General features: G+C 28.8%; 1 protein-coding gene across 1 annotated transcript; it reads right to left on the bottom strand.

The window, feature by feature from the left end:
• Positions 317–4,393, bottom strand: LOC109350897 (abscisic acid 8'-hydroxylase 1-like). The gene is made up of 7 exons (XM_019592208.1): positions 4,160–4,393; positions 3,532–3,847; positions 2,444–2,854; positions 1,678–1,852; positions 1,298–1,404; positions 1,064–1,182; positions 317–703 (listed from the first exon to the last, which is right to left on the bottom strand). Exons 1-7 carry the CDS (start codon positions 4,348–4,350, stop codon positions 610–612), a joined length of 1,413 nt encoding a protein of 470 aa, XP_019447753.1. The 5' UTR covers positions 4,351–4,393; the 3' UTR covers positions 317–609.

Raw genomic sequence — 15,612 nt, 5'->3', positions numbered from 1 at the left:
TATCTCAACTTCATATGATTTTTTGTTTAAATTAAAGATATGTAATCGCGATATTACTATTAAATGCTTGAAAATGAATGTATTTTAAACTTTTGTTGGTATTATTTCAATCAAATTTTGTCTTTTATAAAAACAAAATTTTAATCCCTTTTCAAGTCTCTATTAGACTAATCTTGAATATATATATATATATATACTTTTTCTCACTTGTTTGGCAGCCTATATAAGCCTCACTAGTTGAAAAAAAGAGTCAAATATAGAGAATAAAATATTATATCATCACCAATCCATACATATATATAATTTCTATCACCAAAATCCCATTTTTTGCACCTTGCTATTGATACAAAACTAGATAGTCCAATACATGAATTCAATCTCTCAAGAGTTTCCCCTATGTATTTGAAAATAAGAGAAATGGAAGAAAAGTAAAAGTGAATTAATGAAAATTAAAAAAAAAAACTAAATGCTATTTGCTCTAGCTAAGAAACTTGTATGTTGATTAAGACTTTCCTATGCCAAGAACATAGAATTTTGAAAGCTATGAAACCATTTCTTCCATATTTAGAAAGTTGAATCTTATAACATGTGCTTGGTTTTGATCTCTTTTTATTTCTTGGGATTTAATGTGATAGGTAAGCCATTTGGGGGAAGTGCAAATGGCCCATACTGAATCCCATTATCTCCACCTACCACCGACCAACTGCACCAAAAAAATAATAATCAGGAGAAATAGTACTATCTCAAATCAATAAAAACATGTTATGTCAATTAAAAATTTAAAGTTTTATTAGTATTAATGTGAAACGGAATTTGGAACAACATATCTTTGTTCTGGTTAGAATTATTCTAAAAACATTCTAACTTTAGAATTTCTTCACTTACATGAATATATATGATACCAATACTATCATTGGTGATAAAATGTTTGATAAAAAATATTTTCTTATAGGTGTTATTAAATAGAAAATAAGATGGTGTAGAAGCACTAATATTTTCTTATAGGTCTTATTCCATATTTTCAAAGTATATATTATAAAGATAATAATAAAATGTGAGGAACCTGTATTTTGTGGTTAGATGGTGTAGAAGCACTAATATTTCCAACTTGGCTAATTCATTGCCAGGACATGCATGAATTCCATCACCAAATGGCATAAATGTATTTGCTTTTGGAGCAACCTAACAATAATATTATCATAATGTATCAAATTCTAAACTTAGAAATAATACATATCAATAGCAACAAAAGAGAAATTATATAATATTGAGATGCATAAGTTGTGTAAATAATAACCTCAAATCTTGAGGGGTCAAACTTTAATGCTTCTTTGAAGAATTCTGAACTATGATGTATGTTTCTGAAAAGTGGTAATACTTTCCACCCTTTTGGTATCAGATACCCTGCAAAAAAATTGTCACAAAAAATAAGAAAACATTAAATACTCATTTCAATCTTTTGTGTTTTTCGATATTATCAGTTTAGTCTTTCAAAAATTGAAACCCCAAAATGGTATCTAAAAATTTTAAATGTGAGTCAAATTATTTATTTTTAACATGTTTTACAGCACATATTAAGACTAATTTAACTCTAAAAATAATTAATTTGACTATAAATATGAAAGATTAAAATGAACATTTATTCCATCGATCGTATAAAAATTGTTTATTATTGACCTTGATATTCAACATCCTTTACTGCTTCTCTAAAAGTAAAGGAAAGAATGGAAGCAACTCTTAGAGTTTCTTGTATAACCCTTAATGTTAAGGTCATTCTTTTTGTATCTGTCCAATTTAGACACATTTCTTCACCTCTCTTTTCTTTCTCCTTCACTATGGATTCTTGCTCTTCCTGCAAATGTCACAATAAATAGGTTTTTAAGGTCCAAATTAAAGGACCAAACTCTAATTACTCAACTTCTTAAGCAAATAATTGTTTCACCTTTTTTATACAACTATACAAACATAAAATAAGCTAATCTATTCTCTCTATATATAGAAATGTCTTTTAGTTAAAAAAGTTCAAATTGATCTAAAGGAGACATGTAATTTGTAAATTATTATTTAATGAAATGAATCATCTTAAGTGTCACATATTTCTCATTTAAATATATAGTTAATGAAGAAAAATTGCATACACACCATTTCTTTAACTATATACACATCTTCCAACATTTATATACTAATTATTATTCACTTAAAAATAAAACTCATATAAATTAATAATATAACACTCATATCTAATTTATAACTAATCTAATATATTTCTTGTAAAAAAGGACTATACTAAACTCGGAAAATCGGTAACAAACATTTGTTGCCCTAAACCATATATCGGATTAATGATATTAAAACAAAAATAAATAATGAATATATTAATCCGAGATATAGTTTTGGATACTATTTGAGATAACAAATCTTTGTTCACAACCGAGATACTTACGGTAACAGCTTGTAGGACACTAGGGTTTTCACCAAGGTACTTGACAATCCATGTAAGCACAGTAGCAGTTGTATCATGAGCAGCAAAAATGACACCAATGATGTTATCTGCAATTTGTTCATCATTGAGTCTTGTTTTTTCATTCATCAAACAACCCAACAAATCATTATAGGAATAAGAATCTTGCTTCATCTGCATTATTATTCTCCTTCTTCTGCTTGAGATTATTTGTGACAATATCTTAGAAAGTTTTTTCCTTGCTTTCATAGCCTTATGGAACAGTGTACCTGGAAGGTTTATTGGCATTGAGTTGTAACCTTTCTCAACTGTGTAGTAGCATTGTTTCAGATCCTCACTATACATAATTTCATCTTTTCCAAAAATTGAAACAAGTGCAACATTGAATGTGAACTGCAACACAAAACAACAAATGAAGAAAAACCCATTATTTAATTGGTGAAAAACAAAGATGAAAAATCATTGAGAGATTAAAATACTTCAACATTTTTTATTTTCATTAATAATTAGAAAATTACATTGTTTGTTATTTAAAAAAAACAAGGCATCAATTTTTTTTTGATATTTATATCACTTACGAGAATAAGACGACACATTTTCTTGTGATATAGATGTCATGAGTTTAAATTCTGTATTATATTTATTTGTTTACAATGATCAAAATGAAGCTCATCATGTTGTGTATTAGACAAAAAAGTTGATGTAAAAGTGGATGAATTAAAAACATATAAGTGGATGGACTCATACATCTAATATCTTAAGTTTTCGGTCAAAATATAGTATCAAAATCACTTATATGTTTCTTTCATTTAACTAATAAAAAAATGTTGTAGGCCACAGATAAAGATCTTCCAACAACTCATATATTGGTCATCTTTTCTATATCACTTGTATAAATCTTTGAAAAAAATGTTATATTTTTACAACTACTAAGAAAAACACAAATGAAAACAAACAAACAAAAAAAACATTTAAAAAAAACAGAAATATCCTTAAATGTTTCTTAATGAAAAGAGAAACAGAGGATTGTACTATTTTTCTGTGGTTTGAGTTGAGACTTGAGAGCTTACAGTTTTCATTTCTAGAAAAGTGGTAATCAACTTTCCTTGACATGATTGAAGACAAGTTTGAGCAATGGATTCAATGTGAGGTACAATGTTTTTTATTGTCTCAGGCATGAAGGTACGAAGAACAAGTCTCCTAAGGTTAGCATGATACTCTCCTTGGTGAAAGAAAATTGCTTCTTTCCCTAACATTCTCTCTTTGCTACAAGGAAATGTCGGCTTGAAGAGTTCAGCTTTGTTCAGCACGAATTTTGCTCCTTTTGGACTTGAAATCATCACACAAGGACAACCAAGAATGTGAGACTTGAACATAGAACCATACCTATATACAAAAATAATCAACAATTAATCCAAGTAATGAAGTAGTGAATCTTCATACTATTGTTAAATAATGCAAGTCATCATTTCATTTCGATGATATAGTTTGAAATGGGATCGACTCTCAGAATCGGTCTAGTTGGTTAACTTGAGAGACATGAACTATAGATGTTCGACTTTTAGAGTCGGTCTAGTTAGTTAAACTAAGAAACATGAAGTATAGATGTTCGACTTCAAATCTTTGAAATTGGGCTCTGACCCATAAAATATATTTAAAAAATATATGTTTGGCATTAAAAAAGGAATCGATGTGAACCTTTTGATTTTTGTGGCAAAGAAAACATTTGGGTCTTGAGTATACATTTGGAAGGTTTCTCCTATGTAAGGCCAACCCATTGAACCAGGAGGGAGTGGCAATTCTCTCCCTTTTGAGTGGAAGAAGAAGGATTTGAAGAGAACAATGAATAGAAAAGAAGTGAAGAAGAAAAACATGGTGTTGAGTTCCATGTCCAATGGTGTATGGTGTAGTTTGATGTGTAAATAATAATGTGAATATATAAGGTGTGTGTATGATAAAAAAATGTTGAGTATTTGAGATATTTATAGAGTGTATGAGTTGAATAAGAGTCAAATGATAGAAAGCAAGAAGGGAGTTGGAAAAAGGAAGGTTTTCAATTCCACACACGGAATCAATCTCCTCCACCTCATTCATTCTTTGGGTTACAATTACATAAGGAACTAATTTTTTTCGAGATGTATGATAACTCTTTCAAAAGTGTTATTTATAAAAATTGAACTTTTGATCTCATCTATTTTTCGGGTTTCAATTTTTATAGTATTAATAGTATATTTCATCCTATGAATTTAGCGTGTCTTACCCACTGAATTTATTCGAGCAAAACATTATTTGATTTCTTGAATGATTTGTTGTCAATCAATTTAATCTCCACAAAATATTGTATTTCAATTAAGTTGATTTCTCAAGAATGTAGTGTAGTTGATAAACAAATTCTTTAAGAAATTAAATTAGTTAGCATATAAATGTTTTATTTTCTTTTAAGTTAGCATCCCAAAAGAGGGCAAGATATAGGGAACACGTGTCTGAAGAGTACATGTGGGGCACGAGAATGTAAATCTCTTATATTTAATATTGAGAAAAAGTTTCAACTATTATTGAGTATTTAAAAAAAAAAAATGATATATTGAATGTGTATAAATATTTATACAGATAGTACATAAATATTATACTCTTTAATGTTTAATACTATCTATTTCCAGCTAATAAAAACAAACACTACAAATTTTATTGATATGTAACTGTTCATTCTAATAATTACTGTTATTTTTTAAGAATTGAATTTTTAACTTCCCGATATTTTTGAGGATTCAGTATGATCTTATATAACTGGACTAAGATTGATAGTGTTACATAAAGTTTGGGTGATCATTAGAATTTTATTGAAATGGGGGATGTGTGTTGTTTGATCATTTCAGCAATATATTGCTTAGGTTTGAAGTTGTAAAGTTGAGCATTCACATTAATTATGCTGCACCCACCTTAAATGAATCATTCATTCAGAATGCAAGTAAAATACCCTTCAAATTTTCATGGTCCCAACTCAAAGTCTATTTTTTTCATTTGAATTTTGCATATATTTTTTTGGGTAATGTCATTGTTAATATTGTTACTAATATGGTAATTTTGCTTATGGAAATTGGTTTAGGCCCTTTTGTTTAAGCTACAAAATAAGTTTAAATTGTTTGATGTTAAATAGTTGTATAGTTTTCATGTAATGCTGGTGGTTTTTATGTTTCTTCACATCTATAAAAAAATACAATAAAAACTTTTGTGTAGGGTTATTTTTGTCCAAAAAATTATAATGTTTTCCTACTTTCTTTTATATATATATATATATATATATATATATATATATACTGCATCGAATTCTTTTTTTAAACAACGCACTGTAAAATTTCAAAATTAGAAATATAAAATACGACTTCTTATATTAATAACTTTTTTTTAAAACTTAGCAAAAATAGTTTAGAAATAAATTTCTTGACACGAGAGTTTGTTTTATCAACTCCGTTTTAAACAACATGTCTTTAATGGATAAAGATCAAAGAACTTTGTGAAGTTGTAGAGATGAGAAGGTTAATAGAAAATTTGAATAAACAATTTACTATAAAATCTCATTGATTCAACTAAATGAATACATTGCAATTTATAGTAAACTTTGCAACTAATAAAACATATTGAACTTGCCAAAAACAGAAAGTATCCCAACTAACTAAACTAACTAGATATTTGAATCACTTCTTAACATCTACCTTGATTCAAAATCTATCATAAACAAACTGCATTTAATGATTCCCTCATCCTTTTTGAACTTCTCAGGTTTCAATGGCTTTGTAAGAATGTCAGCCAATTACAAATCTGTGTTGCAATGTTTCAATTGAATCTTACCCTTACTTACTTGGTCTTTAAGAAAGTGATACTTGGTGTCAATGTGCTTACTCCTCCCATGAGATATTGGGTTCTTTGCTAGATCAATTTCTGATTTATTGTCGATTAGTAATTCAACATTTTCTCCACCACATACGTTCATTTCACATAGCAGGGAAGACAACCAAATTGCTTGGCATGCAATTGAGCAAGCTGCAATGTCCTCTGCTTCATAGGTTGATAAAGCCACCACTGACTGTTTCTTTGAACTCCAAGTTATAGGTGACCATGACAGCATGAATACTTGACCCATTGTGCTATTTCCATCCATCAAGTCTCCAAACCAATCTGAATCTGAGTAAGCATTGAGATACAAGTTGGTGTTTTTACTCATTTGTTGAGTGAAGATTACTCGAAATCCCATTGTGCCTTTGAGGTACCTTTAGATTCTATTGGCTACTAGTAGATGTAATTATCTAAGGTCACTCATGAATCTATTTATTAAGCCAACATTGTAGGTGATTTCTGGTTTACTATGGCAGATATACCTCAAGCTGGCAACAATAAGCCTGAACATTGTTGTATCTACTAACGATTCTTTCTCATTTCTTATCAACTTTACATTTGGTTCAGTTGGTGTCTCTGCAGGTTTGCACTACATCATGTTGAATCTCTTTAATACTTCTGTAATATACTTCTTTTGTTGCATAAAGATTCCTCTTACAGAGTATGAGAACTCCAATCCTAAGAAGTAGGAAAAGATTCCCAAATCAGTCATCTCAAATTCTACTTTTAGACTTTGTTTGATAGCTTCAATGCTAGATGGACAACTTCTAGTTATCAAAAGATCATCAACATAGAGACATATGATGAGTGTATCACTAAAGGCCTTGATAGCTTTAAGGACTTCACATAAACTCCATGTTCTATAGAACATTTCACAAAGCCAATCCTTATGAGAAAAGTGTCAATTCTCTTATTCCAAGCTCCAGGTGCTTGTTTCAATCCATACAAGGCCTTATTCAACCTTAACACCTTCTGCTCACTGCCTTTGCATATGAAGCCAGGAGGCTGCAATATGAACACTTCTTCATCAAGTGACCTATTTAGGAAAGCTGACTTCACATCTAGTTGTCATAGCTTCTATCTTTTCAAGTTTGCAAGGGCTACAACAAGTCTCAGTGTCTCAATTCTAGCCACATGAGGAAATACCTCTGAAACATTTATCCATTCTCTTTGCATGAAGTCTTTGGCCACCAATCTTGCCTTATGCTTAGCAACTGACCCCTCAAGCCTATGTTTCACCTTAAAAACCCACTTGACATCAATATGTTTCTTTCCTTGAGGAAGTTCAACCATTTCTCAAGTCTGATTCTTCTTAATACTTTTTAATTCCTCTTTCATTGTTGTCCTCCATATCTTGCTAGAGACAGCTTCTTCAATATTAATTGGTTCAATATCAGCCATTAAAGCTAGATGTTGAATTAGGTATCCCTCTTTAGTGATTGCATCATCAAAATAAACTTGATAATCACTCAGTCTGGATGGGAAATTTTTGTTTCTGGTTGGTCTAGCATCAATCTATGGCTCATCATTCTCTATCTCCTTATTGAGATTTCTTATTGAACCAGCCTTTTCCCAATCAAGTTGCAGTTTTGGAGTATTCACAATTGTGGAATGTGATTCACTCCAAGAGTTGGTTTCATAAAATTGAACATCCCTCCTAAAAATAACTTGATTAGTTCTTGCATTGTACAACTTGTAGGCACTAGCGGAGTTGTATCCTAGGAGAGTCATTGGTTCACTCTTATCATCAAGTTTTTTTCTCTTCTCATCAGGTATGTGTTTGTAGCACAATGAGCCAAAGATTCTGAAGTGCTCCACTGAATGTTTGATCCCACATTAAGCCTCTTCTTGAACCATTGAATCAAGCCTCTTTGTTGGATATATGTTGAGTATGTGAGCACCAGTCATGGCTGCCTCACGCTAGAATTTGTGTGGTAGATTCTTTTGTTTGAGCATGCTTCTAACCATATTCAATATGGTCATAGTTCTCCTTTCTGCAACTACATTATGTTGAGGAGTATAAGGGGATGTGATCTCATGTACTATACCACTCTTCTTGCATAAATCTTCAAATTCTCAAGATGTAAATTCTCATCCACCATTTGTTCTCAAGATTTCGATAGATTTCCCACACTGTTTTTCCACTAGTATCTTGAAGTTTTTGAAGATAGTGAACACCTCATTATTTACCTTGATCAAGTATAGCCACATATTTCTACTTTGATCATCTATGAATGATACAAAATATTTGTTCCATCCTAGTGATTGGACTTTAAATGATCCACACACATATGAATATACTACATGTCCAGTTACTGAATGGCGTTCTTGATTATTTAATGATCAAGCAATTAACACACATCTTCTTTGGGATTACAATTGAGAGGAGTCCAAAGATCATATTATTTGATCTTAGTAGGCTCAGGTCCTTAAAGTTCAAGTGACCTAGCCTTGAGTGCCATAGCTAACACTCATCAGCTAGAGTAGTGACTGATGCACACTCAGATTCCATAGTGGTTAGGCTTACCTGAAATGTTATGTTTTGTGCCAAAGGGACCCTCAAGATCTTCTTTTTAGTAGCATCAAATACCTCTATAGACTCAATGATCAGTTTGATGAGAATCCTTTCTCAAGGAGCTAACCAACATTGATCAAGTTGCTTCTCATTCCAGGGACATAAAGTACTTTTGTTATTAATGCACTTCCTTCATCCTTTCTTCTTATTTCTACATTACACGTGTCTTCAGCCAAGATGGATCTATTATCTGCAAACCTCACCTTCTTTTCTTTCTTTCATCAAAATCAATAAGTCAATCCCTATGGTCAGTCATATGGTTGGAGCAACCCGAGTCTATATACCACACTTCATTACTTCTTAATTCTTTGCTGGTAGTCATCATCAACATAATTGGTTGCTCTTGAGGATTTGCCTCATCATCTTCTTTGGCCATATGAACTTGATGACCACTGCTTGATTGGTCTCCTCTATGGTCATTGTGGATGGTTGTAGCTACATATTCATTAGAGTAATGACCAATTTTATTGCATTTAAAGCATTTGGTCATTTTCTTGTCAAATTTCCTCTTACTTCCTCTCCAATTTCTATTAGATCCTCTTTTGTTGGAGTTTTCCTACTAATCAAGATCATTCTAGTTTTGACCTTGAGATTGTGAGCTCCTTCCAAACCCAAGTTTGGAATCCTTTCCTTTTCCCCAACCATGATACACTCCTCTTGTATTGTAGTTATTCTTCCTTGAGATTTGAGTTATCAGTGCTTGATTATCAACAGATTTCTCCATGGTTCTTTCATTTATCATTGCCATAAATAGTAAATTTTGCAACTAACAAAATAGATTGACAGAAAGTATTCCAATAAACTAAGCTAACTAGATATTTGAATCACTTCTTAACATTTTCTAAGCTTTAATCTTTAGTTTAAGAGAAGAAAGTAAAAATAATAATAAATAGATAAAAATAATAGTGTGAGGAAAGAAGTGACAAATAAAATGAGTTTTTCTATTGTTTAGTATAAGAGAGACTAAAAAAGAAGATAAATAAATAATTTCTTGTATCATTCATTCATTACATATGGTAGAAGTCTAATCCTAAAAAACATATCTTCAAAATATAATTTATTTGACATCTAATCCTTATAAATAAAAAATAATATGTATAGGGTGTAATTTAAATGAGAATTTCTCGTATAAAAATTGTGATAATAATAAATATAAGTCTTATATGTTAGATATTTTCTAATGGTTTGTGAAATATCAATTTTAGGATCTTGAATCTCATGATTCTTACATATTATCTAAAACAATGATACAAGGTCTTACATGAATCCTTGAACCCATGTTCTCTTATCTACTCCTTTGATATATACCATATGAGATGGTTTTGGTATGATGACCTCAATCAAATCCTTAATTCATTTTGGGACCTTCGTTTTCTCTCTGATAGGGAGAGATAAAAACTATTTGTGATTTGATGTATTGTGGACCATAACCGTTTCTTATGTGTTAACTTGTATGATTCTCATTATCCCCTATAGGTCAACCGTTTGTGTATCAACTCATTAAGCTCATATTTGATATCAGTTTCAGAAGTCTTATATGTTGTCAATAATTAGATCAATTATTTAGTAACCCAAAATAAATAGCTAATATAATTGTATTAAATATATGATGTCCATCTTAATTAGAAATTATTAATTTCTAATATTATAATCATAGATGATTAGAATTAAAAGTTAGTTTTATACATATATTTATTTTTTAACAATTATCACATCTAGGCACTCCGAATATATTTATATATAATTATGGGAACAGAAGGACCCTCAACATGAAGCTATAATACATTTGTGAGTAAGCATATTCCTTCTAAACTTTATCACCTCTATTTTTCCTGAAAATGGATCCGCACCATTACTGGAGGCTCCAGTAAAACCATATAAGATTATGACATGTTGTTTTAAAAAGATTTGAATAATGTAGATTTTAAAATATTTTTAAACAAAAGCTATTATAAATGATGAAATTAAATCTGGACCTCACATTCCAGTACTGGAGAGAATCCCAGCCCATTTTTCGTAGCTTCTTAATCATCTTCACAAAAATTATTTGCACAACATAATTAATGGACAAAACACAATTTCAATGCTGTTTAAAAAATATACTAGGTAATGATTTGTCCAAAATCACCACTTACTATCTATGCATTATGTGTCATCTAGTCTTTAATTTTTTTAACAAAAAATTGCAAATAGTTTTGAACTTTTTTTGGATGCAAATTAGTCCTTCATTGTCTAAAATTAAAATTGGATGGAAAATATTTTGCTAGGTTCGTTTAATTTTGTACATGTTTTTTGGAAATCAAGGGCTATATCACAAGTATCAACATTAAGGAGACATGTTTGAATAGTCAAGAAAAATGTATCATATATATTTTAGGGATTTTTTATTCATATTTTTAATGTTCAAGAACTAAATTGCAATTATACTTGAGCTTATGGAAATTCTTGGATTTCCCCCTAAAATTCATACATACTTTTACACATGGGTAAGTGTTATAAATACTAATGTATGTATAACCATTTTTCCTAGTGAGTGCATTGTTGCATAGAAATTCTTTGATTTCCTCCATGAGTGACAAATTTTCATGTATTATTTTGATTATTTTTTAATCCCTTGTAATATTACATTTTATATTTATTTAGTCCTTATTTTCTTAATTCACACAATTATTTATAATGATTTTCAATTATATTAACTAACATGTGGAGTGTGGAGAGACACTCTTATCTCTCACAATTTACATTTCTTTTATTTGGAATTGAAGGCACAAATTTTATATTATTATAAATTTTATTTATGATATTTCATTTGGAAGATCTATCAATCATATTCCTATTACATCATTTTTGTATTATTACTCTCACTCAATATGAATGTGCAGATTTTTCTTCAACCCACATAAGCTCAAGATTATATATTCACTTCAAAAATAATCTTCATTTAAATTTAGTGATAAGATTGTTCAAGGCTCATGGTGATAAGGAGTTCATTTAAAAAAATAGTTTTATTAAATATTTCCATTTTTATGTTTTAAATTATTAACATGTTTATTTATATACTATTAATAAAGGGAAAACACAAAATAACCACCCATTATGGTGTAATTTGTGTTTTCCTATTTTGCCCTCAATATCTTTTTATTTATACCAAAAAACCATATAATATTATTTTCTTATTTTATCCTTATTATCTTCTTATTTTAAAAGTGTATTTAAAAAATTGAATATTAGACCAATTAAATAAATTCAACCGTAAATTTAGCGCAAAAAATTATATTTGAATTTATAAAATACAAACTATACATTACAAACGATAGGAAAGCGGGTTGACAAGCACGATAGTGCATGTCAACACGCTAGTATTTATAAATCATATAATGATTGTACTCCATTACATAGTTTTACTTTAGGTTCATTTGCTAAACATAATAATAAAAACAATATAGCAAATACAAACTTGTTAAAACTTTGAAGTTCATTGAAATTTAAAATTTATAAGTTGATATTTTGTTTAAACTATAGTGTTAAATTTTATAGTCTCCAAACAAATAAACTTTGTTATAAAATTGAGACACGTAAAATGTGAGAACCACAACTGCATAATTTTCTCAATCCTCTAAAAAATTGTCTAGAATTATTTAGTAAATTAGGACCCATATTTTCATCATCACAGTGCCTGAGATATGTTACGACTAACCCTGTGTATAACCTATTAATTACTTGCGGTTTTTATTCTATTTTTCCGGTAATGAAGTTGTTTCTTCAAGGGGTGGAATATGAAGAATAATTTTGTCATTACTTTAAGATCATTATTACTAGTAATAACTACTTATATGTAATTCAATTATAGCCCATGCATGTTCTTGAAATATATTTTAATGTTTTAAGTTAATTACAAATAATTAGTTTAAGTTCAGTTACTTTTTTACATAACAAACACTGTAAATATAATTTTCATGATTAAAATACATGTAAAATAGATTAGTTAATGAGTCAGAAGTTAGATAGAGTTAAGTTAATTTTATTAATTTCTTTGTAATTAAATTCACTCCATCAATAAAAACACAATCGTTTTCTTGCTTTTTTTATTTTTAATATAGTATCAAAGGCATTTATCTATTACTCATACATTTTCCTTCTCGTTATTTTTTTCCTTTACAAATGTTCCTTATGGCACCAACAAGATATTGGTCTAGTGATACAAGACTTTGCTAGATCCCAAAAATATTAAACTGTTGAAGTAGGTTTGATTTGATGAATAATACTTGTTGGGATGGACGACACTTATTGTGACTGGTGACCACACACCCCAAAAAGAATTAGTTTATTAATATAGTGTGAGAGAATACCATTGGTAATACTAAAAAATATTCCTAATGAGTATGACAAAGAATTTGTTCTTTGCGGAAATAGTACTATCAATATTGGTTTCTATAATAGAGTATATTTTGACTTCTTCGTAAGATCTTATTGACATGGGGCAAATTGCGAAAGACATTCCACCATTTATTATGGTAACTATTGTCACCTTTTTCAACAAGTTTCTTTCTCTTCTATTTTTTTTATCAATCTCTTTCACAATTTTCATATTATCTATACATCTCAATTTTTTTTTATATTCTTGAGGCAAATATTGCTCATTATTCACCATATTCTTCAATTATTATTCATGAATAAGTATTGTTCATATTTTATCATATTCTAGATTTTTTCATTTTTTGGTCAAGAAACAAATATGATATTTTGGTACAATAATATCATTTGATCTTCTTTTTTTGTGTTGATTCTTGATGAACAACATAATTACTTTCAATTTAATCTATTTTCTTCTAAGAATTCTTTTATTTCTTCTATTAGTTTTCTTAGCACAACTTACTAGTTTCATGTGCTATATTTTAAAGAATTATTCTATCTCTTGAAATTTATTCTATTCAAAAGTCTTGTTTGATTGTCATTCTATAATATCTTGCTTTAGGCCACCATATTTTATGTTTTATTTCTTTTGAATAGTTAAAAAATTATTTATTATTAAATTTTTAATTTAAATATATTTTTTCTAATCAATTAGGGCTAACTCTTTACTAATATTGTCCCATATATTACATGCTGATTTTGCCTTTGTGTGGGATGGATTAACTTACGTTTGTCTCCTATTATATCACGTGCTTCACACAATCATAATAAAAATATTTCTAAAATCTTTTGCCTTCAAGAACACCTATATAAAGTTTTCTAGTTAATTTTATCTCGGTTTTAGACAAATATCTAACCATTACAACAACTTTATGAAGTAGAAGCAAAAATAACCTTTTCTACCTCAATTAGAAAAAGAGAAAAATATTAATAAGATATAGTGGTGTAAGGTTGTGCTAGATCCCTAGTTAGGATAATCAAAATGTTAAGAATTTGATTTCTGTAAGCGATACTTGTTAGGAGAGGCATCATTGAACCTCGAAAGAAATTAGTTCCTTACCAAAAAGTGTGAGAAAATATTCTTGATAGTATAAAATAAAATCGTTGTGCTGTCAGTCCATCATCCACCATTTATTTTTAATTATCATTGAATTTTTAAAAAATAATACAAGTAAATATTGGAGGATGTACTGATTATTATAAATCTTTATCACTAATAGTGTATAAATATTATCCTCATAAAAACACTTTATAATACGAATAAGATATGATATAAAAATAGCAAAGTACTGATAAAAAATTTATTGCTTTTCATAATCACAACCTAAAGAAATAGGAGAGAAAATTGGAGAAGAAAAAAAGTTGGAAAATTTTATTTTCCATCATTTGGTTGAAGAGAAAACTAAGGAAGGAACAAAAAAAACATTGAGGCCCACTAATTTTTTTTCTGCTCACATGTAGAGTGAAAATGAATGGAAAATTTTGTTTACTATTAACTTATATTATTTTTTTTGTTTTTGAACACTTTTACAATTCATTAGTTTTCATTTTTCAATTCATTAATTTTCATTTTGCTTTCTTTCGTATAATTTAATTAAAGAAGCATTTTTTTAACAACTTTCCTTTTTTTCAACATTATTTTTTCTTCTTAGACTAAATATAATGTAAAAAACATATAATGTAGTACAAAATTATAATATATAAAATATTTAATTTAAAAGTAAATTATAAGTATGCAAGATACCGAAGGGATAGGTATCATGATATTTGTATTCCCTTATAAGCTACACAAATATATTACATATATTTTTGTTGTACCAACAAGACGAATATTTTGTCATCTCTAAAAGCAAAGCAATACAATAATATAACGAGGATGGAGATCATATGTCTTCATTATTGTTATAGTTTTGTCTCCACATAATTAGAAAGTCTCATTTAATTAAAAATAAAAATCGTAAAAATAGAAATTAATATTTTTATATTATTTTGTGAAATTTAATTGACTAAGAACATGAAACATATTTTCTTGGATAGATAATCCTAATTTTTGGTGGGACTCATGCTTTTGTGTTCTATCCATTTCATTTTTCATTATTAATTATAAGTATATTTTTCCTCTACTTTCTTTCTATTTTCTACTATATTAAACAACTAAAAATTTACCATATTTCTATTCATTTTCTTCTCTTACTTTTTTTCCTTAACTTTTATTTCATAAAAACATAGTGTAAATTGAAACTCCCAGTTAGAAGTACCTTTTCTTTTA

This window comes from Lupinus angustifolius, chromosome LG06 (genome assembly GCF_001865875.1).
Source record: "Lupinus angustifolius cultivar Tanjil chromosome LG06, LupAngTanjil_v1.0, whole genome shotgun sequence".
Taxonomy (NCBI): Eukaryota; Viridiplantae; Streptophyta; class Magnoliopsida; order Fabales; family Fabaceae; genus Lupinus; species Lupinus angustifolius.
The sequence above is the reverse complement of the archived record's forward strand: the minus strand, read 5'-3'. Positions and strand labels throughout refer to the sequence as shown.

What these genes read in the sequence shown, in the direction of transcription:
- LOC109350897 (XM_019592208.1), bottom strand. Translation starts at nt 4,350, where the DNA reads ATGGAACTCAACACCATGTTTTTCTTCTTCACTTCTTTTCTATTCATT. An exon ending in CTTTTCTAGAAATGAAAACT is followed by an intron (nt 2,855 to 3,531) that starts GTAAGCTCTCAA and finishes TTTGTGTTGCAG; the next exon opens with TTCACATTCAATGTTGCACT. An exon ending in TTGACCCCTCAAGATTTGAG is followed by an intron (nt 1,183 to 1,297) that starts GTTATTATTTAC and finishes TATTATTGTTAG; the next exon opens with GTTGCTCCAAAAGCAAATAC.